Source organism: Parambassis ranga, chromosome 19 (genome assembly GCF_900634625.1).
Source record: "Parambassis ranga chromosome 19, fParRan2.1, whole genome shotgun sequence".
Classification (NCBI taxonomy): Eukaryota; Metazoa; Chordata; class Actinopteri; family Ambassidae; genus Parambassis; species Parambassis ranga.
In genome coordinates, this window is record NC_041039.1 from 21,105,913 (window position 1) to 21,133,572 (window position 27,660).

Sequence of the window (27,660 nt, forward strand, 5' to 3'; positions counted from 1 at the left end):
CAGCGTCAAATATAATGGGCTGAAAATACAAGCGTAAGAGTGGGGGGAGGTGCTTCGCTCGATATAGTCGCTCATTGGATTCTTTTGGCTAGGGACAGGCCCTCGATCCTTTTGTATGGTCAAACGAGCTGTCAATCAATAGAGTAGGGAAGTGGCTTTCCAACGAGGTGTAGGTTGTCAACAAAGAGCACAAAATGGCTGCGCCCAGACGGAGATATTGCAGTGAAAACATGAACCGTCCCGTCCTCGGGCCGCGTGTACTTAAAAGGTTAACAAATGTTTCTCAAATGGCATAGAAGAAAATTAATTTAAGAATGTTTCAAATATTTTTCCATTATTTAACAACATTTCAACATTTTTAGACATGATTGTGTTTTAATTTGCTTTTAAAGCATTTATTCCCTCAGCTTAAATAAACAGTGTGTGTGTTCTGTGAATGTGTCTCCTGTATTGCATTAATGTTAAGGTGCAATGACAACTGTTTATCTGCTCCGACCTCAGGCCTCCTGTGGAGGAATGCCACCAGATTTGCTGACGTTCAGGATAATTGCTTCCTGTTTTAACTGTCATGGATTCTAGGGGTCAGAGGCCAGGGTCAATCTCAGCTGTTGTGCTACAGGGGGGGGACACCACCTGGTCCTTAGATCACGGTGATCCAGCATATTATTCTCTCTGAACAATGAGCTTCTTCGCCTTTTTTACATTCTTCAACATGCCTTAGCTGGAAGGAGTTCTTTTCTCTTCAGCTGTTTGTCTTCGTTCAACGCTTCATTAGGAAACAGTGGGCTTGTGTTTGAAGGTAGTGTTTTGTACGTGTAGGTGGAAAGAAGGGAGGTTAGGACACAAATCACCAACTCTGCAACAATAGTCCTCCTGCAGTCCTAACACCTGTTTCAAAGAAACTTGTGTCAGCTTCCTGTTTATGAACACCTGACTGGGTCTGAATGCAGCACGCTAACAAACGCCAACAGCATCACACCCCCTCATAATTGCAGTATTGTCATTACAGTAGAAACCCTGCATCCCATTTTAAAGCTGCCATCAGCTAAAATTAACTGGCCTTAATGGCTGCTGATTGCATTCCTACACTGGCCGACCCCCTCCTCCATTTTTAGTGATCTGATCATTTAACTACATGCTAGCATAATTGAGGTCTCTTCCTTGATTAGATTTGCACCAGCTTTTAACAAAGCCTGCTCGAACTTAATCCAATGAGCCCCATTGTAGCGAGAGCAGAGGGATGACATCGCTCCTGGTTAGCTTCAAAATCAACCATGCCTTTGAGTAATTAGAGGCGACGCTGATAAAGAGGCTGGACAACAAAGAACTAATGGCACGGTGTGTCGCAACGCTCATAAGATAACAACTGAGCATTGTTTTTTTCTCGCAAATGTGAGTAAATAAAATACAACGAACTAGTTTTGACCAGAGAATTCGTATGAGGCAGTATTGACACACGTGGCACTCACGTCACCAAACTGCTGTGCTTCCAAGAAATTTTCGATGTCTCCAAGCACACATGACCTGCTCGGACTGGAGCGAGGCAGCTCAGCGGGGTGCAGAGGTATCGGCTCTGGCTGCGTCCTCTGGTGACACCTGCCCGTTCATAATCACAGTTAGAGACTAAACCTCCTCCTGACCTGTGGCTGTGTGTCACTCGCTCAATCCCATAATCTTCTCCTTTGTTCTCTGTCACCCTCGATTAGTCATGTACCAGGAGTCAGCCAGAAGAAAGTGTGTGGTTTGTCTGTGTGAGAATACATGCTTGTGCTTGAATACTTTAATTGCATCTAACTGCTCTACACTTTTATGTGCGTTAGATTTGGGTTTTGCATGAGAATTAGTGACAGGAAGACTGGCAGAAAATTAACTGGCAACAGTTCTGATAATTGATTGTTCACTTGAGTCACTGTTTGTGAAGCAAAAGTGCCTGGAAATTACCTGACTCTGCCTCTTTCACCATTTTCTGACAACAAGAAAACATTCACACACACACCTGAGAGACTTGTAGCTGATGTTTATCTTTATTTCATTTCACAGGCAGGCATATGTCATTAGGCTTTGTCTAATTGATCTAGTGAGATGAGTGTCAAGATTAAGAACAGGAAGGGTTTGAATGAGTCAAGACTCTCTCTCTCTCTCTCTCTCTCTCTCTCTCCCCTTCTCTTCCTTCCACTTCTCATTTATTCTGCGTCTGTAAACCCTTCTCTATTCTTAACAATAGGATTTTCACTAAAAATAGGCCTGAACAAGTTGGAGCTCACCTGTTCAAGCTGTAACTAATCCAGAACTATTTCTATAGTTCCCTTAGTGTTCAGTGATCTGGCCCATAAGGTGCTGCAGGATGAGCAGGCATGCTGGAATGCTGGAAATGGCAGAAAGACGAAAAAAGAAAAGAAACAAATGATTTTTTGGATGCAAGCCCGGTTCATGAAGGAGCATTCTGAAAAATCAAAGGCTGTTGATTGCAGATTCAGGATGTTTTTGCAGTGCATTTCTGATGTTAATGTCGTTGGCAGGACAGATGTGGCAGGTCAGAAAATTTCAATTTAAATAAAGCACAACAAGGCGGAGTACGTGCTCTACCTTTTTATGCCTTCTGTGTTGACAGAAGCTGATGCGCAGTGCGATAAATGCACTTTGATTTACAGGGGGAAACAATGCCGCATTATAGGCCAGGGACACTTAAGACCGGAGTAACTGGGATATGAACACAGGCCAAATTTATGTGCTTGTGTTCAAGAGGGCAAGCAGCTCCGGCGTATGTTTGTTAAAGCCTTTGGATGAGGCTCCAAAATGCTTGGCTCCTTTTCAAATGCTCGATCACTCGCTGATAATAGAGACAGATTTTTGATGCTGTTGCCAATTTGTCGTTATTAAAAGATACGCTTTAGAGTCAAAAAGTGCTGTGGGCAGGCATCGCTGGAGGAAAAAAAAAAAAAAATACACAGATGCAAATGATTTATCATCTGGATGCTATTAATTTAACCTATGGAGTCTTACTCAATAATTAATGTCTATTGGCATATGACCCTATATGCCATACAGTAAACAGCATGTCTCATAACTATGTATGAGATCTTGTAGTCAGCTAATATATGGCTGAAAGGCCCAGAGACAAGCCCTGGGTCTTCATAAATCAGCCATATCTAATGAACCCCCTAATTGTGATTTACAGCCTGCAAGCCCAGTGCTGCGACGGAGAGTGAAACGGCTGAATTCAGAGAGCGAGTGCACTCGCTCGTCCAGCAGCACCAAGCAAAAAAAAAAAAAAAAGAAAGAAAGAAACGCTGTTTTATTAAAAATCCTGCTCCCGTCCAGCAACTGTGAAATTCTTGCATGAGTCTCATGAGAGCTTTGTCCAGATATGATACATAATTTGATAAAAATCAAGCAGCTGGACAAGTAACCACTACACTCTGAGGCCAGCACAGATAGAGGATATTTACACAGTCATATATATTCAAATGTTCTTTTAGATTTATTTCCGAATATGAATATATCTTCTTTTTTTCCCCCTTAAAAAATGTATACATTTAAGTAACCTGTTTGTTCATCACAGCACAACAACAGCTCAGTAGAATCACCTCATTTTATTAGTTGATGCACAAATGCCAAACTTTCCACAATTTTTTCTAATATTTTCCCCGCTTCAGGGACTTAAGCCCGTATGAATAATGGCTGCTCTGATTGGTTGAAATACATAGTTTGAAGTGAGGCCCTTATGTGCCACAAACACAATGTATATTCTCTGCAGGCCTGTACAAGACAATGGATACCTTGTGCAATGAGAGGCTTTGACCTCGCAGCAACACACTCACACCTCTCTTACACTCAAGGCTGTGGCTGTGTGTCAGCACGTGTGTTTTTACGCCCTCCAGCTTATGTTCATGTTCATGCAGAGAAACATAGAGCATGATTGGAACAGGCCACAAAACCGCGTCCTCCCTTGCTTCTCTGCCTGTGTCTATTGAATATAGTCTTTTTTGACTTGTACATGACTGTTTCAAATCGTTCAGCCGGTTTCCCACAACACACACATATAGCCGTGGCTGCAGCCAGACCAGGGGACACACTGCAGGAAGGATTAGTCTGGATTGTGACAGCTTGACATGCCGGGGGACACTGACATGCCTCCAACCGGCAAACAAGACAACTGCTCCAGGAGAGGAGGAGAAGCAGGACATGGTGCTCAGCTGCTTTATACCTCCCTAAAGTTTTTTTTTTTTTTAATGTTTAGATTTTTACTCCTTTGTAAGGAAAAGTAATTTGAGAATAAGGAAAAAGTGTTTTCATTTTGATTTTGTAAAGTTAAACAGTGTCAAATACAGTACAAGTAGAAGGAAAAGACAGAAAATATCTTAGTTTGAACACAAACATTTCATACCACTCACTGGGCTTCAGAATTTAAAGCTTTTTGTACTCCTGCAAAAGCATCAGAGCATCACAAAAGTGCCTGACGTGTTAAAAATGTAATTACTTTCCTACCATCTCCTCCACTTTTCTGACATGTCTGTATATGTGTCAGAGTTGACAAAATAAGCAGCAATGGAATCCAGTGTTCTGAACACACAAGACCATCTGTACACATTACGCATTCACGACGTTCAATAATTTAATAAAAACATGTTGTTTATTGACCGACTGAAAGTAGCATGTCTCTGAATAATGCAGCCAGTTCATGCTAACAAAGCTGAGGAAATCCTCAAAGCTCTTTCTCAGATAGGGAACAAAGCTCATTGTCAGAGGATAGAGAGGCAACTGGGATTACAATGGGGGCATGCAGTGAAACGACTTGTCAGTCCTAATCTGGGATTAGCAGGCTTTCACGCCTCCTGGGTGCTCTAAAAGCCACCTGTTTGGACGCTTCTGCAGATGATGCTACACTCCAGAGCTCCTCTAATTCTTTTGTTTGCATCAAAGTTTTAAATAAGTTTTTTTTTTTTTACACTCTCATTTAAACTCAGGAAGATAAGATTTAGTCTCTGTGTATTAATTCAGGTGGTGTCCACAGCATCTAAGTGTTTAATTTAATTATGTCTCTTAACTGTGGCCACTAGAAAATTTCTGAACATTTACTGTATTACATTTGTTTCTCCAATGTCAAATTCATGACAAAATGATTCTCTACTTTTGTCTTGGAGAGAGGTTTTAGCCCCTCTGTGCCGTCATGTCTTCTTCACTTAACATTCACTGAATTCTAAATGTGGATCAGGGATGGACAAATGCCATAAATGAACACTGAAGAGCTGTAAACATGTTTGATGATTGTTCTCAGCGTCGGTGAGACTCTCGAGTCCCATAATGACTTATTAAAACTCACTTTTTGATGCTGCTAGCCTCAGGGCTAATGTGGTCGCTCATGTGTGAGGGCAGCTGGCACGTCGCCATAGGTTTCTATGTTAACCTTCTATCACCCTGAAACAGACATCACTGCTGATGATGCTTTTGATTGTTTATTCTGGTTTATTCATTCAGTAAAGAAACTTTCATATTGAGTGAGTGGATTTGTAAAAGGCTATTTATAGCATCACCTATATTCTTAAGATAATAGGATTTCCTCTGATTTACAGCTTCTGTCAAATATACAGACAGGTTGAAGCACAACAGGGTTTAAAACTTGTGTAACAAGCTTATTAGTGTATCACAGTGGAATTGTGTTTGTCCGTAAAGAGGTCAAAGGTGACTGGCAGCTTCAAGTGAGAGGACAGCTGGCCTCAGCTCCTGCTTATAAACACTGTATTACCTGCTTTAAGGCATTTATCAGATGAGCTTCTTGTGATCTAAGCTAAGATCAGTGATAATAGATAATAATAGTTTATAGAACATTTGTGTAGTAATTTTGTCATATTATAAGTTATAATTTTGACATTTTGGATCAGGTTTGGAGATGGTTGGTTGTCTACATAGCAGAAATTGTATTGTGTTCCATTGCTTTTGGTGTTCCTCAGGGTTCTAGGTTTGATCTTCTGTTACATCTTTTACTCATGATTGTGACTTGGCTTTATTTTTTTTTTGGAGATACATGATCTGATGATACACAGTTGGACCTCATAAATCTGGGATTATCTGGGAAATCATGAACCTGTCTCAGTGAGGTTAAAGGTCTCAGATAACCAGCAAGGGTTTTAATTTAACAGCGGGTAATCCCAACCTGTTTGTGTGTTTATATGAGCGTATATGTTTGACTCTGGGTTGAACATGAAGAATTCTCCAGCAGTAAGTAAAATTTATGAAATATTTAATAAATGTTTTAATAGACTTCCATACAAAGACTCCGTGTGCTGCTTCAGTTCTTTGTTATTAATTACCTAACCATTAGCTCTGCTGTTTTATAGACCAAATTAGCCTGTTTATGTGATGGACTATTAGGAGACAAAATGTTCGCACCAAACCAGGACTTCTTACTCCTGTAGGCAGGAGGGAGCAGACAAACAGTCCTTTTGAGCCACTGAGTGTTGACTTTGGTCTTCAATGGTTTCTTCAATGGTTTACTCTGTATCGTTGCCATGAAGTAGATAAATGTATATGTGTACTGTATTTGTGTTAGCTAGAGGTGTGTTCGTGTGCCAGGAAAAATAACAAGCACAAGGGAGGGTGTTGGTCACTAAGGCCACTTCTGGATTTCTGGGGGTCTGCGGTTTTAGTCCGGCATCACCGAGGTACAGAGCCTGAACACAGAGGGCCAGAGCATAGTGGTGTGTGTTTACGCCCACCGTACAAACGATGCATTCATCATTTTTTAAGTGTTCCATCGCTGGCTTTGATTGAGATTTTCCATTAGCGGGACTAATGGAGACATCAAACCCCATGTTTGCTCCAGGTGTCCATCTGATGAGGGACAAACGAAATGTCTGTACGTGTTGGGAGTATTGAAATATTCAAGTTAATAACCAATGTTATCTATTACAAAACATAATATTTTGTTATATATATATATATATATATATATATATATATATATATATATATATATATATATTAAGGACAAACCCACTCAATGCTGCTATCTCTGCTTATAGTTATTTCTTATGTTTTGAAATGTTTCCTATCTCAATTTAGTAAATATAGCATTTATCGTGACTTGTGAGCCAAACATCTTTTGCTTTTTGCACCAGGAAACAACATGAGATCGATAATTCAGTCCCTAAAACCAGAACATGTGAATGTATTTCCCCACATTTCTCTATGTCTTCACATGGGGCAAGAACCTGACGGCTCCCAGAACGGGAGTTTTCTTTGCAAAAAATGTGTTTGTTATGAATTTAGATGATCCTTACCTAACACCGTATCCTTCTGCTTCAGAACAAAGTCACTCAGTTCAGTTTTACTGACTGACTGTATTGTACCTGCCCATCCCCTCTGACTGCCTTGTGGTCACACAATGACTTCTGTTTACCTGAAAGTCGTGCGCAAGGATTTGATTGTGCTGGTTGACTGATGCAGATACTGTTGTGATCCAACAATTGTGCACAGCATCTGCCTTCTGCTTACCTCCCTTCATTGTTAAACTTAAGTCATTAAAAGGTCAGAGAATACCTGCATGTGATAAGCAACCAAGCCACAGTTACTCGTTGGCTCCGCCGGCTGCACTGCTCTGCACAGAGCTGCAGTTGATGGTAAAATCGATGTTAATTGGTTGGAATTTCAGAAAACAAAACTGCTTTTCTTGCTATTAAGGCAGTGACGAAATGGGCTGGGGTTTTTTTTGGGTGGTGGTGGTGGTGGGGGTTACTGCTGCTATTGAGCCTTTCTATTTTGGGCAAGACGAGGGAATCTCTGGGAGAAAACAGGGCAGCATGTGTGTGTCCACATTCCACATGTCTGACCTATGACAGTGCCCTCTGTTTGCAGCGCTCCGTGATGATCTAATGAAAGTCCAGACAGACCCAAGATTTAGGAGCTGGGAGACTTGTTCTCATACATACAAGGCCAATTCTGCTCTCTGTAAGCTCGTATTTATTTATCCAGGGAAAGCAACTGAACAACGCCCTGGTACTCATTCACACCTGGGAGTTGCCTAAAGGCTTCTACTGATGGCTACCGCAGCAATTAAGTAAACTAAAACAATCCACTATGGTAATTGCAAAATCAACATCCTCAACCAAGACAATATTTTGGCCTATTGTGCTACAATTTTGACAATTTATTTTCAATATTAGTCCAGGGAGTTATTTAACTATTACGTCAGATGATAAATTACCTTTAATGGATAATTATTGAGTTTAATGATCTTGTTTTTGTAGACGTGGCCATCATGTTTTTAGCATTGTGCTAAATGTGTGAGAATGGGAAGGATTAAACAAACTCATCCACTTTGAATGAACTCAGCCTATTAAATGGGCATTATAAGATGTAATCACTAGCATATTGCTTAGCATCCGTCCCTACCTTCCTTAAGGTCCGGTGGGAAAGCTAGTTTCAGTTTATCATACATTAGAATAGGTAACAATGCACGTTGTTGCCTACTAGTAGATAGAACAGGGCTCTACTGGCCATGGCTCCTACAGCCGACAACTAACAACAATCATTTTGTGGGGTAATGACTTTAAAACCATAATCCTACACATTCAGATGTAAATATCCACAGATGTTGAATGTTGATCCACTTAGCTTAGCCTTTTATGTTTGTATATGTATAATGGTGTGTCTAAAGTGGACCACTGCTTGCTTCGTGTCCCCGTGGTCTTGGTCACCAGATCTCAGCTGCTACTTGAACATTCTGGATGTAAGGTTACTGATAATGGCACCTTTCTCAGTGGTTTTGCTTGTGTTGCCCTGTGCTAACACAGAGAGCCTCTGTGTTTCTATTTAAACTTTCAGTTTGCTCTCTTTTGCCTTATTTTCTTGTATTGCCCAAAAGACAGACAATTCCTAGGAAAGTCCTTTTTCTCCTTCTCCTCCCATTTTTCCCCCTCTCCTCTTATTCTCTGTCTCTCTCTTTCTCTTTGGTATTTCCCACTTCCTCAGTTCTATCCAGCTGGGACGGCTGGAGATTTTACACCCAATTGGTTGAGTTGGAGGCCTTTGTCGGAGCCCTTCTCTCACTCCACAAGTGGCAGAAGGGACCTGGGTTGTGAATGGCGCTTTGTGTACTGTTTTTCTAAGAGGGGGCCCTCTCTCTCCTGCTCTCATCTGTCACAGGTCCCTCTCCGTCCATGCTCCACAATGCCTGATTGTTTCTGCCAAGTCGCCAGGTTCCAGGCCAGATCTGAACAACGCTTTCCTGCCAAATTCCGACCCTGGTTTTCGTTTTTCTTTCACTCACAAAGGGATTCTAAGTTACTATCCACATTTTAGAGGGGGACTTAGCTAGCTGTCCACCAGCAACACTTTGTTTGTTGTTTGTCACTTGGGCTAAAGGCTGTAAGAATTTTCATAGGCAACAAAGGAACAAGGGGAACTTAAACCAAAAATGCTCAAAGAGAACAGTAAGTAACCTCACTGAGCATACCTTTATTATGATTGTTTATAACGACAGGCAAACTATGTCTTCATCTTAGATGTTATCATGATGTTGTTAACCTTTAATTGTGGAATGATCTTTCTTACTTCATGCTGATAGAACACTGTAAATTGCATGAAGATGAAAAATTAAAACTCCTCACTCAACAGTGCATTCTCTGTTTAGTTATCAAGACGGCAATCTCACCAGTATCACTTTCCAAGAAATATCTAAGACAGGAAAACTGCTTTCAGGGAAAAGATGTGATGTTTTTCTAGATGTCTGACAATATGAATGAGGCTTGCGGAGAGCCTCAGAGCAATGTATGCGAAAATGAATTTGTTTTTCAGGTATCAGTGTAACATTACCGACATATTACTGTTTCCCGAGAGTGCCTCAGCGTAGCCAAGCTCATTCTTTTGTTGGTCTCGTTGGGAGAAGGCTGTTCCTCCTACTCTAATCACTCAATTTCTGCCAACACTCCTGTGGAGAAGGAGCAGATATTGTGATAGCTGTGGTCAGATGGAAAACTCACATCTTTGTAATGCTCACAAATTAAGACATATAAATGCTTTCTTTATAGTAGCGCCTGCATTTGTTTAGTCCAGGGAACATCGTGTACATGAAGGATGGTTTAATGATTTATTTTTTTCTGCAAAAATGTCCTGCTGTAGTGGTGGCTGCAAGTCTAATATGCAACACAGAGCAGTTCTTTATGGTTTTACATGTTGGGTGTATTTTTCTGACACTTTTCAGACATCTTATTTTCTGCCATTACTCTTCTTATTAAAGATCCTGCTTTCCTTTAGTGCTATTTATTAATTAGTAGCATTTTAGCATTTGCTAAAAATAGAGAGAGACTTTAATAAAAGTAGTGAATTAGATGACAATCTATTGAAAATCAGCTGCAAGAATAATGAATGATTTCAGTGAAAATTAACTCCACAGCCAATAATGTTTGATTTGATATTAGTCATAATATTAGTCATAATAGTCAAACAATGGACACATCTAAAGACTAGTAGTGTGTGCCCCTTTTTTCCCCACTCCAGCCAATCACCAACGGTCTTGTGGCATGCTTACCAACAAACCCCTTTACTGTTGCATGATGAAACCCTATCAGTGACAGCGAGTTAAGAGGCTGGGCATTCCTGGCCATATGAGACACCAGTTCCAAGAAATGAAGTCTTAAGCTCCCCCATAAACACAGCACCAGCAATATTGTCAGCTAAATATAGGCTCTTCTCTGTCTTACCCCCCCCCCCCTTCCCCGGCTCGCTGTGGCTCTCTCATCACCCCAGTGTGGATGACACGAGTTGTTCATGGATTAATGATCTGCTGTTTGCTGGTTGTCTGAGGTCTCGCGTTCTCATGCCGCCGTTTGAGACAATGAAGTGCTACAGACATTCAGACATCAGGATGGCGGCCTTCACTCCTGTAATTCGTTTAATCAGGCTCTCAGTGCTGTAAAAATGACTGTAAAGTAAAGCAAACCTTGACTTGACTGACCTGTATAAGATGTAAAACAATCATTCTTTTTCGCACTGTTTCTTTACTTTGCAGCAGTTTCAGAGAGTTGGTTTAGACATATAATAAATCCTTTTGTTCACCAGCTAATTGCTAACTTGAATGACTGCCACAGGTCTTTTCCACTAAAAACAGCTGCCTGCTTTTCACACAGATAAAAGTAGTGTGACTCAATCAAAACAGTTATGTTGCTAAAAGATGCTATACAGTAAGGTAGTAGAGCTGGGAGTTTAGCTGCACTGAAACTTTGTAATGCAAAAACAACATTTAAAAGAAAAGATATGTTTTTTGTATGTTTATTTTTTTATTTTTTTGTCACTCTTTACTATTAGTGGTCAGGTCTGATTTGAGTCTCTATGCCATGACACTGTCCTCTTGATCTATTCTGCATATACAGTTACACTGTAAGCTGCGTGCCAGCAGAGGTAGTAAAAGACTTTACGACACACACACAGAATCACTGAACAACATGGAAATCCAACTCTTTTCACATGATGCATTACAAATCACCCAGATACACGGTACTGGCCATCAGGGCAGAGGTGGTGGTGACACACCGCACAGTTCTCACTTTTCGTTTTCAGTTCTGTGACATTTGCTTTCAGTCTGTTAGTCTTTACTAACTCCCTTTTGTAAATGAAATGTTCTTCACCTTCTGCTGGCAGGCACACATCACAGAAAGCAATGTGCTGCTCTTTGCTTTCTGACATTTGACTTACGTTTAAGGGCACCCAGGAGGCTGCATATTTCAGAGATGGACAGCCTGCTGTGATTTACTGAGCGGTAACGCTGAGGTAGCAATCTGTTTTGTTTCACAGAAGTTATGCGTGTGGTACAGTTTCAAGGAATCAGAGTGAATGATGCCTTTTTTTTTGGTGGAATTTGTATTTTAAATGTTTCAAAGAAGGAATTTATGGGCTGAGTTTAGTTAGTAGAGACGAGGTCTGGGGGAATACAGTATTTTTAGCCAATGAATGTCCTCATAAGTACAGTGCAACACAGGGAAGTCATTACAGGAAATGATGAATTAGCCTAATGACTCTCAGCTTGAGCTTACATTAGAAAAAAGAGAGATTTTTCCACTTAAACTCAGCAGCACAGCGTCTGCTTCTTTAACAGCTCCGAGGTGATGAGAGGCCTTGATGCTTCTTAATAGATTAATAGATTATCCCCATGTGCTTGTGCTTGTGGGTGTGTGTGTGGGTGTGTGTGTGCATGAGAGAGGGAGAGAAAGAAAAAGAGACATTCAGCATATGAATGTGCACGTAAAATGGTTTTTAAATCGCCTGTGTTGAGCGAACTGTAATTACATCTTTAGCATTCATGTCTCTGCATTTAAATAAAGTTGAGGCTTTGAATTATCTATTCAGATGCATGGTTCTGGAGTCTCTGACAGTTTTTCTGTGGCTTCAGTCCGTGGTGGACAAAAATGTCTAAAATGATTTATAATGTAAGTGGAGCATTTTTATGTAGATGGTAACTGTTGGTTTACAGTAACTCAATGACAGTGACGGTCAGGAGGCATCTTATAGACGATAATCTTTCATTTCTGAGACACATTTGATCAATACATAATCATACATGTATAATTCTGTACATTTAGGCGTGATATTCTTTTAACATAAAAAATGATCCTTGTTCCTCAGTGCAGTTTTCAATTATAAAGCTTTCGGGAAGGTTTTGGTTTCATTCTGACTGACGCCAATATCCTTATCATCATGGGATCAGCAGCACAAGTTAATGTGCAGTCTGGGGTTATTAAAACAAACAGTCTTGTTTTTTCCGTCACAGAATGATGTCTTCCATGAGAGCAACGCCTCCCTTTCACCCATCGTCTGAGGAAGCAGAAGTGACAGGTCAGGACAATGCAGGCTGGGCTGGCGATGAGCGAGAGGGCCCAAATGAGACGCCGTCGCCCTCTTTGCACGACCAACCCCACCCGGACGACCTGCAGCCAATCAGAGAGAAACCGATGGATGCTGAGTGGGAGAGCGTCGGCCCTGCTGTGATGGTGAGACCTGAATTATGCACAGAGCTGAGAAATTGATCATATCTTATCTTGAGATATGTTGCCATAACTCAAATCCATAAAACAAACGTGGTTAGTGTGTGTACACAGTGTACACACTCGGGGCGCGTAAATCATAAAACACTCATGAAATACATGCAGGAGTACACAGCGTGTGCAAATTCTCATGCATAATGATGATTGTGCACTATGGAGTGCACACATTGTAAAATGCATGTGTATGCAAACATATACCGGGCATGCACACACACACACACACTCGGCAGATCTCTCTGGTCTGTGTGCTACAGGCAGTGCTGTAGGCAACCCAGTGAGGGGTCTTCTCCAGAGGGTTATGCCCCATGCTTCTTCTCATCTCCACAGTCTGTTTTCATGTGTGTTACTTGGCTTCAGGTTCTGTTGGTCCCTCACGGACTCCTCTGAGGAAAGTTCTCAGAATAAAGTTTCCTTTGGTATTATTGTTGTGATAAAACACATTTAACACTTCCCAGACAAAAAGCCTCACTTTCAAAAAGATACTCTGATGTTACTAAGACATAATTATATTCCTTTCTCTCTTTTGAAGATGTAACTCATTTATATTTAATTAGTTCATAATAAGAACTTCAAAGATAACTAAACATTAATAAATATATGGGGAAACTTGACTTCACTTAGCATCAGTGTCAGGCTGCAGAGTTACCTCAAGGCGAAAATGATCCTGAATATACTTATTTGCAGTTTACAGAGTGTTTTTATTGTCTTAAGTACTTTTTAAATATAAGTCCAGTGTTTCATAAATAGGACAATAAGATTTGTTTAGATTGCACACAAATTAAATCCCTAAAGTGACCTGTTCAAGTTTTGGTGCCTTGCTCAAGGCCAGTTGAGTACACATTCATACAGGAGTTTGTCAATAGCATGCATTGTTTGTTTGCTGCATGGACTGAATGTGTGTGTGTGTGTGTGTGTGTGACCTTTTGGTTTATAATTCGATCTGCCCTTCCTGCCTACACACAGCCTTATGCAGAGACCTGGAAGAAAAACCACACCTGAACAATCCACAAGTGACACACTGCCTCTTAATCCTCATTACAGAGGCATCTTCCGCTTAAAGACAACAGGGCCTCCTGGAGCCATTTCAAGGGCGTCTTAAGATCCCGCTGTTAGCCAAAGCCCCTTGTCTTTGAAACATAAGCCTCCTAAAGTTCTTGGAGATCCCCCCACTCTGTAAGGGGAGGAGAAAGCATCCAGAAATAGCCCCGTGTAAGAACACCTGTGCTGAAGTGTCTGTTGTGTGGGACAATGTGGTCATCTTGAAGGGCTTGTCTTCTTGATAAATATAGACTCCTTGTGCCTCTTGCTTAACTTATAACCCAGCACACAGCAGCAGGACACACACTTTGGTCTTTGTTAAAAGTCATTAGATGTGTATCTTTGTGTCGCCTTCACTGAAACAGGAATTCAGATGTGTTTAACATGTGTACACCTAAAAAAAAACACACACGTCAGGGTTGAGAGACTCACGCTGTGCCACAGTATCTCACATCAGTGGGTTATAAACATGTGACCCATGCAGTAAAAAAGAGATGTAATGGAGCAACACCACAGTGCTCCTGATGACAGATACATCAACTACAGTAGTCATCACGCACTGTCAGAAGCAAAATGCAATCCTAAACTTGACATTTGCCGTGTCACGCCAGCAGGCGCAGCTAAGCCAGCATCAGCTAAATCCAAAATAATACCACAGGGTTATCTGTACAGTGATGAGCTGCAGGATGCATTTATTTATCACGTGTAGAAACACAGTTATGTCACTTTATACAGCGGGTAACTCTCTTGCTCATATGTTTCTCTGCAGGACAATGAAGGCAGTAAAGGCTGTTCGCTCTACTCCTACCGGACTAACTCTACCTCTCCATCCAAGCCAGAGGAGTGCTCCAGGGATCGAGGGGAGCCAGTGATAGGCCTCACCTTTGGGACCCCAGAGCGCCGCAAAGGAAGCCTGGCTGACGTGGTGGACACACTGAAACAGAAGAAGCTCGTGGAGCTGACCAAGACAGAACAAGACGGTAAGAGAAAGATTTGTGTGTGTGTATGTGTGATGTTGTGGGGCCTAGTCACTACCCTTTCAGCCTTGGCTAACCTTCACATATCCACTCTTCTACTCAACAACCACACTTGAAGATAAGTGGAAGATAACTTTACACGATCTAAGAACAACAGTTTGGTTTAATAGCCACACATTTCTGGTTTTATGTGAAAAGAAAGACTAGAAAGAGCATGTAATCTGTTCTGAAGCAGACAAATGATCAACGGAATTCACTGGAAAGTAGTGAACCATATGTTCAAACATAAACCTTAAATTCAAATACTTGTGTGCATTATTTACATGTTGTAGTGTGCAGAAATCATGGAACAAGCAGCGGTCAGGAAAGTGATTTTCCAGCTATAATGATGACGATAACATTATCTCCAGTGTTACAGCTGAAATCCATTATTGAGCTAGTGCTGGATCTACAACGAAGATCTCATGTTGATGCATGTTAGCAGATATCTAGATCAATTATTAATGAAAAAAACAGGAATATATATTTTTTTACGATATATACGTGAAGTGAATCAATTATATATCTGTGGTTATGCTGTACATATCAGAATATTTAGTTTTTTGAGCAATCTTCTTAGTGAAAATGGCTTAATTTCTGTGGCTTTTTAAAAAAAAAAATTAAGGCATATAGAATAAAGTTAGATTTGGACATAGTTTCTAAAGGAACCCTTCAATCATGCACACTGGGAAAGTTCAAAGTTCAATAATTATTTAGTTTTGTGGGTTAAAACAAACATGTTTAATCATGTGTCATATTTTTAATAAGCATTTGTATGAAGGGGCTTTATTGGCTCACGTTATTTCACAGACATAATGCTGTTATGCTCATTTCTTCATCAGCCATAAAGTGAGAAGCACCTTACCTGCCTATTTTGTTTTTCTCTTTCTGAACACATCCTCTTCAGAGGATCTTTGAACATCTAAAATTACAACTGACAGGCCCCTCGCTCGTTAGATCACAATATCAAGCAGTGAAAACATAGGTTTCCCTTTCTGCACCGCTCCTCTGATCTGCAGCACTAACACGAGGAAGCGCTGGAGTCTCCCAGCATGCCTCAGCTTGCCCCTTCCCAACCCCAGAGCAAGCCAGATCTAAAAAACCATCTAACACCCCTCTTTACTATTATGTGCACATAGTAATCGTGATGATATCAGTGGAGCGCTTGATCTCTCTCATTTAGAGGTTTTACTTTGTTATTGATACCATAAAGTGGGCCAGAATGGGACAGCCAGAGGCGTAATACAGTGTCTTTAGTTAAAAGATAGGTAGCTTTGCCTCTTATCTGCAGCACGGAAACAGGTTTGAAAGGAAAAACACTGTGTGTGTGTGTTCAAAAGTGTTGTGACATCTTCCTGTCAAAATCGAAGAGGCCATGAGTGGAAGGAAATGCTCGGGGACAGCTTTAAGTGCATGTCTTCGTCTTTATTTTTCCATACTGCATGTACTGTACAACTTAAATACAAGCAAACACAGGCTTGTTCTCTGAAGTAAGTAAACATTTATTGGATAAAATTTGTTTTGTTTTGCCCATGTAATATAGAAAAATCTTGTCTTAAGTGTATGTAAATGTAAAATTATTACTTATTTCTTACATTGTGATATAATGGGTGTATTATTATTATAATAATACTATGTTATACTAATATTAGTGTTATTATTGTTTTATCTGTCCCACTCTTTTTGCTTAATCAGATTTACATTTTACAGATTTTGTAAAATGTCTATGAAGATAAGACTTTTTAAATATTAAGGCTGTCAAATTAGGAGTGACTTCAGAGCCTCCATATTTCTCTTATAAATGCAGTGCAGCATATTTCATCCAGCGCCCCAAAGTGACTCAGACGTCCTGCACATTATTCCCCTCCTAGAGTTAAAAAAAAAAAGAAAAAAAAATGGCTGTGTATTGAATTTGGCTCTTTCTTTGCTAATTAGCGGGGCTGCTATCCCCGAGGACTAACAAGTGGCATTGATCACGCTGCAAACACTTAGACAAAAACAAACGAGATAAACATGCGCATTATAACCAGGCACAGTGAATCATACTGCGTTAGCATGAAGAGTAATTCTGTTTCTGGCCCTTGTAAAGCTTGATGTGAATTGCTTTGATCCTTGAAATCACATTGTAAAAATGTCTTTCATGCAGTGCTGTGGTAATGCATTTCACTTTGAGCCTAATGCATGCCCGATATGGAGACTGGCGAGTCACTGTGTGTGTGTGTGTGTGTGTGTGTGTTTTTTTTTCCCTAATGAGTAAAGTCAGATTGAAATGAGGTGATCAATAGATGACTGAATGCTTCATTAAGCGAGTTCTCCTCCTGTGGCATTCAAGCTGTAAAGCTCCACAGCTTTTTTTTGTCTGATTTGTTAATATGTTTAAACGCTGTCGCTTTGTTTAATTGCTTCTTCCTCGCCTGCACTGTATTATCTTCTTGTTTTGAATCTCCAACAGTCGCCTTGCTGACATTCTGAATTACATCATTGTTCATTTATTACTGGTAAAGTTCTGTTTTTTTGTGTGTTATAAAAGAATTAACCACACACGGGAGTGCAAGGCCATCCTGGTAAACAGGTCGGAGATTAGAGTCAAATGTCGCGCAGCAGAAACCTCCACCAGGATTACTCTGCCTCTTTTTTTTTCCTGCCTCTTCAGTGGCACGTGTTCACTCAGACTGAAATACAGTTTGTTCAGAATCCTCTTACAGATCTGATCATTGGCACTTAAATAGGAAGCACATTAAAAGCTTCCCGCACCTTTCTTCAGCCTCCTGCTGCAAAGGGCTCCCTCAGCTGAGCTTTACCAGGTTAGGTTGGCTGCAATGATCAAATAGAACCGACCCTATTAACCACCGAGCGTTCACATGGCTGACCCCTCTGTGTGTGCCAAAAGCCTGAAGCTGAGATGTGGATGATGTCCTCGTTAGCCTTCACACCGTGCTCTCCCCCTTTTTTTTCCTTGACAATTCTGCATTTATGTTGAGTTGTGTTGTGTGAAGGTTTTATATATAGAGGCTTGCAGCGCACAAAAGGCTTCCACTATACTGTTAAAGCACTTAGCACTTATTAGACTGGTAGGCTTGCTGCTGAATAACAATGCTCAAGGCCAGGATGAGGGAACATCAGGAAAAAAAAAGTGGGCCCCGAACACGCCGCTGAATGGAAACGCTCCTCCATTCTCAGTCATGTTGGAGCTAAAAATACGAAAGGGAAATGCAGTGAAATAAAAAAGCGAAATAAACAGAAATAACCCAACCGCTAACCCCTCTCTTAACACCGATAGGTGCCTCATTAGCAATCATTACTACTGAATTCACCTTCTCTCCTTGAGCCCTCAGTACAGAAACAGGAGAAAACACAGTCAGAAGTGGACACATTAAAACTGAATACCAGCCCAAAGCATTCTGGGATGCTGCCTGATGGACATTAAACCAGAGTGAAGTGTGCAATCAAGCTCCCTCACATTTGATGAGTGAATTATGATTATCTGTATTGTTGTGCCTCTCGGTGGCCGTCGTGGTGTTAACAGGGACTGGCACGGGCAGAGTGCCCTCGTGCCAACTTAGTCAGTCATCTAATGTGCCTAGCGCAGCTCTGGCGCCTGGCAAACACTTAACATCACTCTAATCCCCGCTTACGCCTGAAGCCTGTATGAATTACTGTACAAATCATGTGTTTCATTTGCAAATGAGATCAAGCTCAATTACCGCTGCACTGTGCACCGCTGCAGAGTGGGTATAAAACACCTGTGTGACCACTTTATGAGTTCAGCAGACACCACCTCAAAGTGTGTCTTCACAGTCTGTCGTAAGTACAAGGAGTTAAAAAAAAAAACAAAAAAATAACACGTTGAGTGACTGAACAGAACAAGGCTTCCAGTCACAGTCAGACAGCTCCATGAATCGGATAGGACAGATCTCACTCATGTTTATTTCATGACCCCTGAATACACATGACGCTGTTTGACAGTCACTCGTCAGTCTGAACAGGCATCAGTCCAATTTGTGTGAGAAAATGCATTTAATTCGTTGTATTAGAGCAGCAACTGCACATCGTTTTTATTTATCTGAGAGACATCCAATTTAAAAAAAAGACACAGATTTAGTCATACCTCCCATACATTTGTGAACGCCAACAACGGCCCCTCCCATCATATGGAAATGAGCACAAATCCCAATCTGGCATTAGTGGTAACATGATGATGTACTGCTCCAATCCAAAAAACCCAGCTTTCTTTTCAGAAGTCACCATGACTGTCCTCACTGATTCATTTTTGTGGGAACTTGAACTTGTAATAACTCATAATTAAGTGTTAAGTTTAAAACACATTCCATTTTTGTCATGATTTAACCAAACTTCCCACATTTTCTGTTTTAGCTTAAAATGGTCTGAATCGCCTGCTTTATCAAAAACACCGTTTGTTCCTTGAAAAGGAGTGATAGTGACGCCATCACCACCACAGTTTGGCTATGGCCTCATAGTGACTCTTTGACTTTGCACATTGCACAACCCTGCACGTTGCAAAATGATGCCAAAGGGCTATCATTTACAGTACAAATACAGAGGACAGACACTACATGGGCTGTTGTAGGGTTATGTGTGTCTCCACTGTTGGAACTTCTGCAGTGGAACAGTTCATCTAGGGCAGCCCAGAAAACTGTGGGGCAGGATTTCTGTTGGTTAAACTCAACATTTGTGAAGTAATTTAGAAAAAACATCAAACAAAACAGTGAAAAGAGGCCAAAAATGAGGTCTCATTAAGTCACAGATCAAGTGTGACTTGCTGAAAATGATGCTGATGACCATTTGTTATTATTTGGCAAGTGGACTTCAAGTCCTCTTCAATGTGATATATACACTTACAGCCATAAATACGTCCATTGTGCAGTAAAAACCAGGTTTACTGTTGAGTGACTCTATCCTCTGCCCAACCTTGTGACCTCTTGGAGCTCCTTGTTCAGCTCCTGTTTTCAGAGTGTTGTCCAGTTTAGAAGGGCCTGTGCTGTGTCTTGAGCTGAGACCAGACCTGAGATCTGGGCACCCAATCACCCATATAATCGTTTCCCCAGCTGGAAGAGGAGGTCAGAGCGAGGCCAAGCCTTCCTCTAACCCTGTTTTTCTGCAACAATAGAGACATTCTGCCAGGCCTCGCTTTGTTCTCCCTCTCAGCTGAAAGCTCGTTTCAACATCTCTGCTGTTACCGCCACTCAAACTGTGGAACATATATATTCTCATCATGATGGGCTCTGAGTACATGTGCAGTCATGTGTGTCCTTGACTAGCATACCTCTGCCTACTCAGAGGCAACACCTGTGCTGTGAATGTTCTGTGGCATTCTACCTGGAATAAAACATTAGGTGTAAGGTCCCTTTTTTGTTACAGAACATCGATTGGATCTTTCTTCCAATTAGCAGCTTAGCCACTAGCCCGGGCTTGTGAGTAATGCTCCCTGACGGTTAAATCGTCTGTACATTTTTTTATTTTCAGCTAAGCTGCAGGAGAAGCTATAGCTATAGCATGACCGAACTCCGAACTCGGGTGAGGGCTGTGTGCCCCGTGAGCCTGACCTGTGTGTGTATGTATGTGAGGGCTAATGGATTCATGCTCTCAGGTGGAAGTAGTTGTGATGACAGCTTAACAGGCAAGTTGGGTCAGTCTGGAGAGTTAAGCTTATTGGCTAATTAACAAAGCCTTGGCTCGGGCACTATGTTTGCCTTGCTCTATAGGATTGGCAGCTTGAGCTGTGATTGTTTGCAGGTAGAGGCTTTGGCTGTGTGTGTATGTACGTGCACGTCTTATCCCATACGTTAGCTGACATAGTGTGTTAGTAGGCTATATTTTAACATAAACTTTAATCTTTTGCATATTGCTGGTCAGTCCTTCTCTCTTGGTCTCTGCAAACAGACCTACTCCCACTGGACTCCTTGTGGTCTCTTTCAATCTCTGCCTCTGTAATTGATAGGGATCTCTTTACTAATGATCAGCCACAGCTTGTGGGTCTTGAGTACAAATACAGTCAGTGTGATATGCCTAGTAGCCCTCTCCTGCTCAGTTTGGCTGCAGGCCAACCAGCATATGGCACAGGCGCATGCAATGTGGTTTGTCGGAACAGTTTTGAATGTCATCCAAAAGAATCAAATTAAATAGTGATTTTATCAAGTACTTCTTTTTTCTTCTTCTTCTTCTACTTCTTTTTTTTTTTTTTAAAGTAGGATTTCAGTGAAGTGCCAAATTGTTCTTGATAATTTGATGAAGGCCAGTGTGTTACATAAAAAAACATATTGTTTGTGTCACGGCCAAGAGAGATGATGTGGAGCATGTTTGACACGGCTTTTCAAAGATGTGGACTTTAATTCATTGCTTTATAAACTGTGAGGAAAATGGTTTGACTCCGCTGAAGACCCTGCAGTACACCAGTCAGTCCGAGAACATTCCTAAAATACAAATTATTTGACACACAATTATCTAAATAAGTGTTACCTTGGAAAGTTAATGGTCATTATTGGTGGTTTGAGTGGTAACGTCTTTGACTTGGAATAATTAAAATACCATTAAGAGGTTATGAATGGATCTGAAATGTATGAAAATATGACATTTATTATAGTTCATAAACATATCCAATTTCTAAACGTTGCATTATCTTCCTGCAGGCATGACACCATGTTAAAGAAAAGTCAATCAACACACAGCTTTGATTTCGATAGCGGTCATTATTTTGCTTCCAAACAATTTAATAGACATGCCATTCCTGGAGGTGCAGTCGCATCCTTTTTCTGATCTGAAGGTTTCTGCTGGTCAGACGGGGGCGATCATTGGGTCAGGCAGCCATGCTGGATCCATATGCCCCCCCCCCCCCCCCCCCCCCCCTCTTTGGTCAGCTGTGGAGTGGTTTGTTAGACTCAAGCCCTGACTCCCTGCCAGCCCTCCTCCCTGACCCAAACCACGCCCTACGTCAGCTCCCCTGAGGGCCCGACCCAAAACAACGCTTCTATTGTGTCTGAACCACACATCTTGCTGTGTGTGTGTGTGTGTCTGTGTGTCTGTGTCAATATGTGCGTGTGTGTGTGTGTGTGTGCTATGTAAGGGTAGAGTTTCATGTATCAAGCCTAAAGTGGAACCAGAAGCTCGGGCCTTGAACTGGTGTTTTAGGAGCGTGTGTTTGACAAAGAAACGATTTTGTTCTATGGCTGATGGTGCAGTCATGTTCTACTTCCTTACTGTCATATAAGAATAGACATCTACATTGAAGTATGTTCAGGTGCAGGTATTTCTTTTATTTTTACATTTTTCTGTGGAACTACAACCTCTGGTCTTTTACAGATACATTTTTAAAATGCACAAACCTGTGTTCTTAAAGGAAAAGGTGATTTCTCTTTAAAAAGAATACTGATATTTATTTCACACAAAAAAAAAGAATGCGAGGAGACAAAAAGACACAAATATTCCTTAGATGTAAAATGAATTAAATCGATTAAATTGAGCTGACCTTGTTTAGGCTGCATTATATGCTCAGGGTTGTATGTTTTTAAAGCTCACCTGTCAGTCTGGTTGATCACTCTCCATCTTTTATGTAAATGAATGAGATATAGGAAAAAAATCTAAAGAATGCAATCCTTTAATCTCTGTCAAAACAAGAGATGTTTCAGCAGTGAAGATGGCAAAAGACGTGGTAGTTAGGAGATAGTTTCCTTTGAATCCTGCTGCTCTGTGAGTGCAGTACGTGTGCTTTTTAATGCTCTGGGGTAGGGCTGAACGATTTTAAGAATAAATTGAATTGCGATTTTTTTCTGGCAAATATTGCGATTTCGATTTCATCCACGATTTTTTTCAAATCATGTCAAACATGTTTCTGTGTAAATGACTTCAGGTAGCTACTCTGTCACTTCTCAAAAACTATCAGTAGATCTAAAAGTAAACTCTGATAACGTGCACTCAGTATTAGTTTTAATAAACATGAAAATTTAAATAATTACAGAACAAAATAAAGTTTTATTTCAAATAGGTTAAAAGAAGACTAATGTAGTTCTGTAAAGTATTATTCAACAGTCATTTAAACAGACTGAAGTGTGCCTCCTAAGGTTAAACAATAAATACAGTATTGAGACTTAAGTAACTCTTAAAGTTCAATGTGATTTAGAACAAATGATCAAACTTTCATGGGAATCATATCTAAGGACAAACGGAGCTGCTGCTGTCAGCTCTGTCCACCGTTTACTAGAGTCCTCATGGAGCCTCTTCATCAAATGCCTGCGTTATTGTTTGGTGACGTCATTAGCTGCTGCCTCTGTCTGCATCTGATGTACACACACACACGCGACACACACACACACACACACGCGACACAGACACACGTGACACACGCGACACACACACACACACACGCGACACACGCGACACACACACACACACAGGTGTAGAAGAGCTGCTGACGGCACAACAAGCAGCGAACCTGAATATAAGGAGCTGGTAATGTTCAGAGAGGTGGGCGCGTACGTGCTCGTAGCATTTACACGCGGCCCTTCCACTGCGACTCACGTCGCGCGCACACACAGACACAGGCTTAGAAGTCGCGCCTCTGCTGCCGGCAGAAACAGCACCGAACATAAAGGTGGAGTACGTTTTAGGGACCAGTTCCTCTGTTTTCTTTTCGTTTTCAGCCGTAGCATTTGACAAAACAAAACCTGATTCAGTTAGGAGCAGTGCAAAAAATCGCGGCTTTGACGATCTCAAAATCGCGTCATCTGAGATCGCGATTTTCGGTCTAAAACGATAGATCGTTCAGCCCTACTCTGGGGACATGCTCTGTGTTGATATCAGTGCCGTAATGCGGGGCAGGCCTGACCTCTCTGGCTGCACAGCAGGGATCAGCAGTCGGGCTTTTCTAGTATTAAACTCACACCTTCAGTAGAAACACTATCCTTTGTCTAATTCAGGGCTGCAGGGTTTTTTGACCCGGCGCCTTCGGCAGCTTATATCACATAAAGTACCTCACACTTGCAGGGAGGGAGTACGTAAGGAGTATTTTTAGCATGGTCGGCCCCAGCGTGAAACAAAGCCCCCACCCAGGCTGGGATGGGGTCTGCAGGTGAAGTGAAATAAAGTAACGATGGTCGTTAATTCTAAAGGTCAGAGGTCATTTGGGTTTTTTTTTTTTTTCCTGTGTGATGATAAATCAAAATGTAAACATGTTTTTTCTGTTTCTGTTTTTTTCATTTTTTTTCAAAAATAGTATGAAAATATTATGCAGGTTAAAACAATTATAGCATGTTCAAGTTTAAATTATGGCTACATTACATGCAAAGCTAACATGTTGCTGGTTTCTAAACAGAGTGGCATATCACTGTGTGTGTGTGTGTGTGTGTGTGTGTGTGAAGTGGTGATGTATGTAAGGAGGGTTACATAGGGCTACCACCTCTTGGACACCCACCTCCCTTCCCTGTCAGGAGGTCCGGCTGCTTTCTCAGGCCATGTTCTGTGACAAGAAAGTCTGGGTGTCATCTGACAGATGAAAATAGTGTGTGTGAAATGGACACCGTGCTAACACGCAGCCCGGCTAACCACTCTGCAGTTTAATGGTTTTACAACACCAAGCGAGCTCTGTGTGTGTGTGTGTGTGTGTCATATACCCCCTCTGTGCAATTAAATGTCTCAGCAGTGTACTGGCATTCTTTAATCGGTGTGTGTGGTGCACATGTATGTTGGAGTGCTTCACAGCACACCAGCGCTCTCATATCTGTGTGTGTGTGTGTGTGTGTGTCTTTCCTCCTCCTGGCTGGCCTGTCTCCTCATGTTTGGACATATGTTGAGTTTTATTTCACTGAGACATCAATCCTGCTGGCCAGCTGTTAGGACAGCTGCTCCCCCTCTCACTCTGTGCCTCCTTTGCTCTGTTTCTCTCCTTCACTCTATCAATTGCTGTGGATCTGTCTCTCACTATCTCTCTGTCGGTTTCTGTTGGTCTAACACACACTTCTTTTTCTTCAATATGACTGATTTTATCATCTTTGCCTTTTTATTTCCTTCTTTCTTTCTTTCTTTCTCTCTGTCTTTCTTTCCTCTCTGAGGTTGTGGGGTCTGCAGCTGAAGTCACACCACTGACATAAATTTGGAAGTGCAAAGTGTAGCTGTCAGCTTCCATTTGCACACGTTCAGCAGTGAAGTGAAGACACAAAATGGTTTTTTCAGCCGTGGGTGTGTTACACAAACATGGGGCCCCCAGTAGAACACTGGCGTTTTGTTGTTTTTAACATTAACTAATTTTTCAGATTAATGTTTTTTCTCTCTTTATTTTGGCGTTGGACTGCAGTATGACTGCTGAATTCTGAGTTACCGAGCTTTGGCTTGCGTATGTGTGAGAGAGAGAGTAAAACAATTTGAAATGTTATTGAATATAAATGTGAATTAAATATGTTTCCTACCACCTACTGCCTGACAGAAAACAAACATTATTGCTCTGTCACATTACACTGGAAGTTCAACAGTGGAGAATACCTCCTCATATTTACTGTAGCTGATCAGAAAATCTGAAACACACATCAATAATCTGTGATTTGTTTTCATTACTTGGCTTAAGGGCTGTTAAAGGAAAGGTAAAGATGACTTTTAGAGAAGTTTTAACAGGTTAACTCAGTTCACCTTCAGTTCTGAACTAATTTGGAACATTAGGTTGGTGCAAAAAATAGCAGAATATCTCAGAAACATATTAAAAAAACATGTTTCTACTGTATAATATGAAAAATCTGCTCCTACTTTTCTCAATTAAGGTAATTTTACAGCAAAGTTAATTTCACGAGAAACATTTAAATACATGGAAACGGAGTGAAAAGAGAGCGGCTCAGTCCTCGCTGGAGTCTGTGGCACGCTGTGTGTTTCTTGGCAGTGGTTGTTTAGGACTGTTGATGCTTGCCTGCCACACACACGCACAGTAAAACACACAGTAAGTTGCCTGTGGCTCATGTAAAACACCCAAAACACTGTCTCTTGGCAGGTTGGCGTGGGGACAGGTGATAAAAGTGTGTTTACCCTAAACACTCACTGGCTGATGCTGCAGCGCTGATTTACTACAACTCTGCCGCTTTATCCAGCTTCTTATCTGCCTTACACGTCGTCTGTCTCTCCTTCACTTAATTTTATCTCTCATTCATCCTGTCTGTCTCTTCTCTCCTGGAGCTGAACGTGCCTGGTATACAACCAAAGGAGGTGTTTCTCTCCCTTCTTCACCTCCTCGAAGCTGAAACCAGCATCTGCATCAGCCTCCGGCGTCGTCCCACCTTTCCCATGTCTCTTCCTCCTCCTCCCCACTTTTTTTTCTTTTGCATGTGACCTTCCTTACCTTCTCACCCCATTCATCCTCCCTCTCCCTCCTCTTCTTAACGCATCTATCTTCTGCATTTCTCCCTCACTTGATAAAGAAGCCGGTGTTCGGACAGCGAGGAATTTTTATCCACCCTCCAATCTAAACAGCACTTGATCCCTGACTCTGTTGCGACGACAGATAGAGAGCCATCTAGGGTAAAACATCTCCCTCTCATCCCTCCTGTCTTTACCTCTTCCACTCGTTCTCCCCTTTTTTTACATCGCACCCCTCCACCCCGACGCCGTCTCCTCATCTGATGTGTTTATCAGCATGAGGGGTGTAAATTGTGCATCGGTGTACATACACAGTTGACTTATGCAGATGTGCCTCTGAGTTAAAAGTTGTATTTTGCTCTCTAAGTGCTCCCATAAATTGCACTCTCTGATTTTGTTTGATACATGGCCGGCTGAGCGAAATACCCATCGGCGTCTTTAGGTCTTGTGATGAAAAAAAAAAAAAAAATCTCATCCTGACCCTGTATCGCTGCACCCCCACTTTACCGGCTGTAAATATCACCCACTGAGCTGAATGTACACAGATACAGATCCAGTGGAGCCACTTGTCCTGTAAATCTAAAAATCAGGTGGATTCCATTGTCCTGGGGCTGTGGAAAGTAATTAATTAAATTACTGGAATGTGGAACATCTGTGTGGAAATACCCACTGTTTTGTTTTTCCCGAAATCTGGGAAATCACCATCAGAAATGACTGTTTTTAAATTGTTTTGTCGCTCCCTCACTGCCATTGTTTACACCGATTACCCATGTGATCTGAACGGCTGTATTATCTTATTTACAACAATCATAATCCGACTGTAAACATGCAAAGCTTTAATGGACTCAATAAGAAATGCTCAGCCAGCGGATGGAATCTCATGACCACACAATGGGGCCCATACTCACAAACTAAACATTAAGCCATTCACAATGGACCATGTGCCTTTATGAATGCCTATAGCGCCTTTTGTCAGGATAAAGGCACCACAAATGAGCTATTGTCTGACTTAACCATTCCAAATCAGGCAAGCCCTCAGGGGCCTGTTTTCCACACAGCACCCAAGAATGTCTGCTTTTTGTGCGTGTGTGTTTTTGACATTCTTGGTGACTGGGCCTTCAACATAAGGCTTTGTGTCACCATGACACCATCAGAGTATATAAACATAAACTCATGAGAATTGTTTGTATGAAGCGCCGGGTCTGTTCCTCAAGATTTGGCAA

General features: G+C 41.4%; 1 protein-coding gene across 7 annotated transcripts in view; it reads left to right on the forward strand.

Moving 5' to 3' along the window:
• The window catches only part of LOC114452344 (transcription factor SOX-6-like), an 89,597-nt gene that overhangs the window by 19,623 nt on the left and 42,314 nt on the right, over positions 1 to 27,660 (forward strand). For 6 of the 7 annotated variants that reach the window (XM_028431617.1, XM_028431618.1, XM_028431612.1 and 3 more), the window contains 2 exons: positions 12,764 to 12,983; positions 14,845 to 15,055. In XM_028431617.1, coding sequence (XP_028287418.1) covers positions 12,765 to 12,983; positions 14,845 to 15,055 — 430 coding nt within the window. In that variant the 5' untranslated portion in view covers position 12,764. Of the gene's footprint in view, positions 1 to 12,763; positions 12,984 to 14,844; positions 15,056 to 27,660 lie in introns of those variants that run through there. The other variant, XM_028431616.1, reaches the window with a different exon arrangement.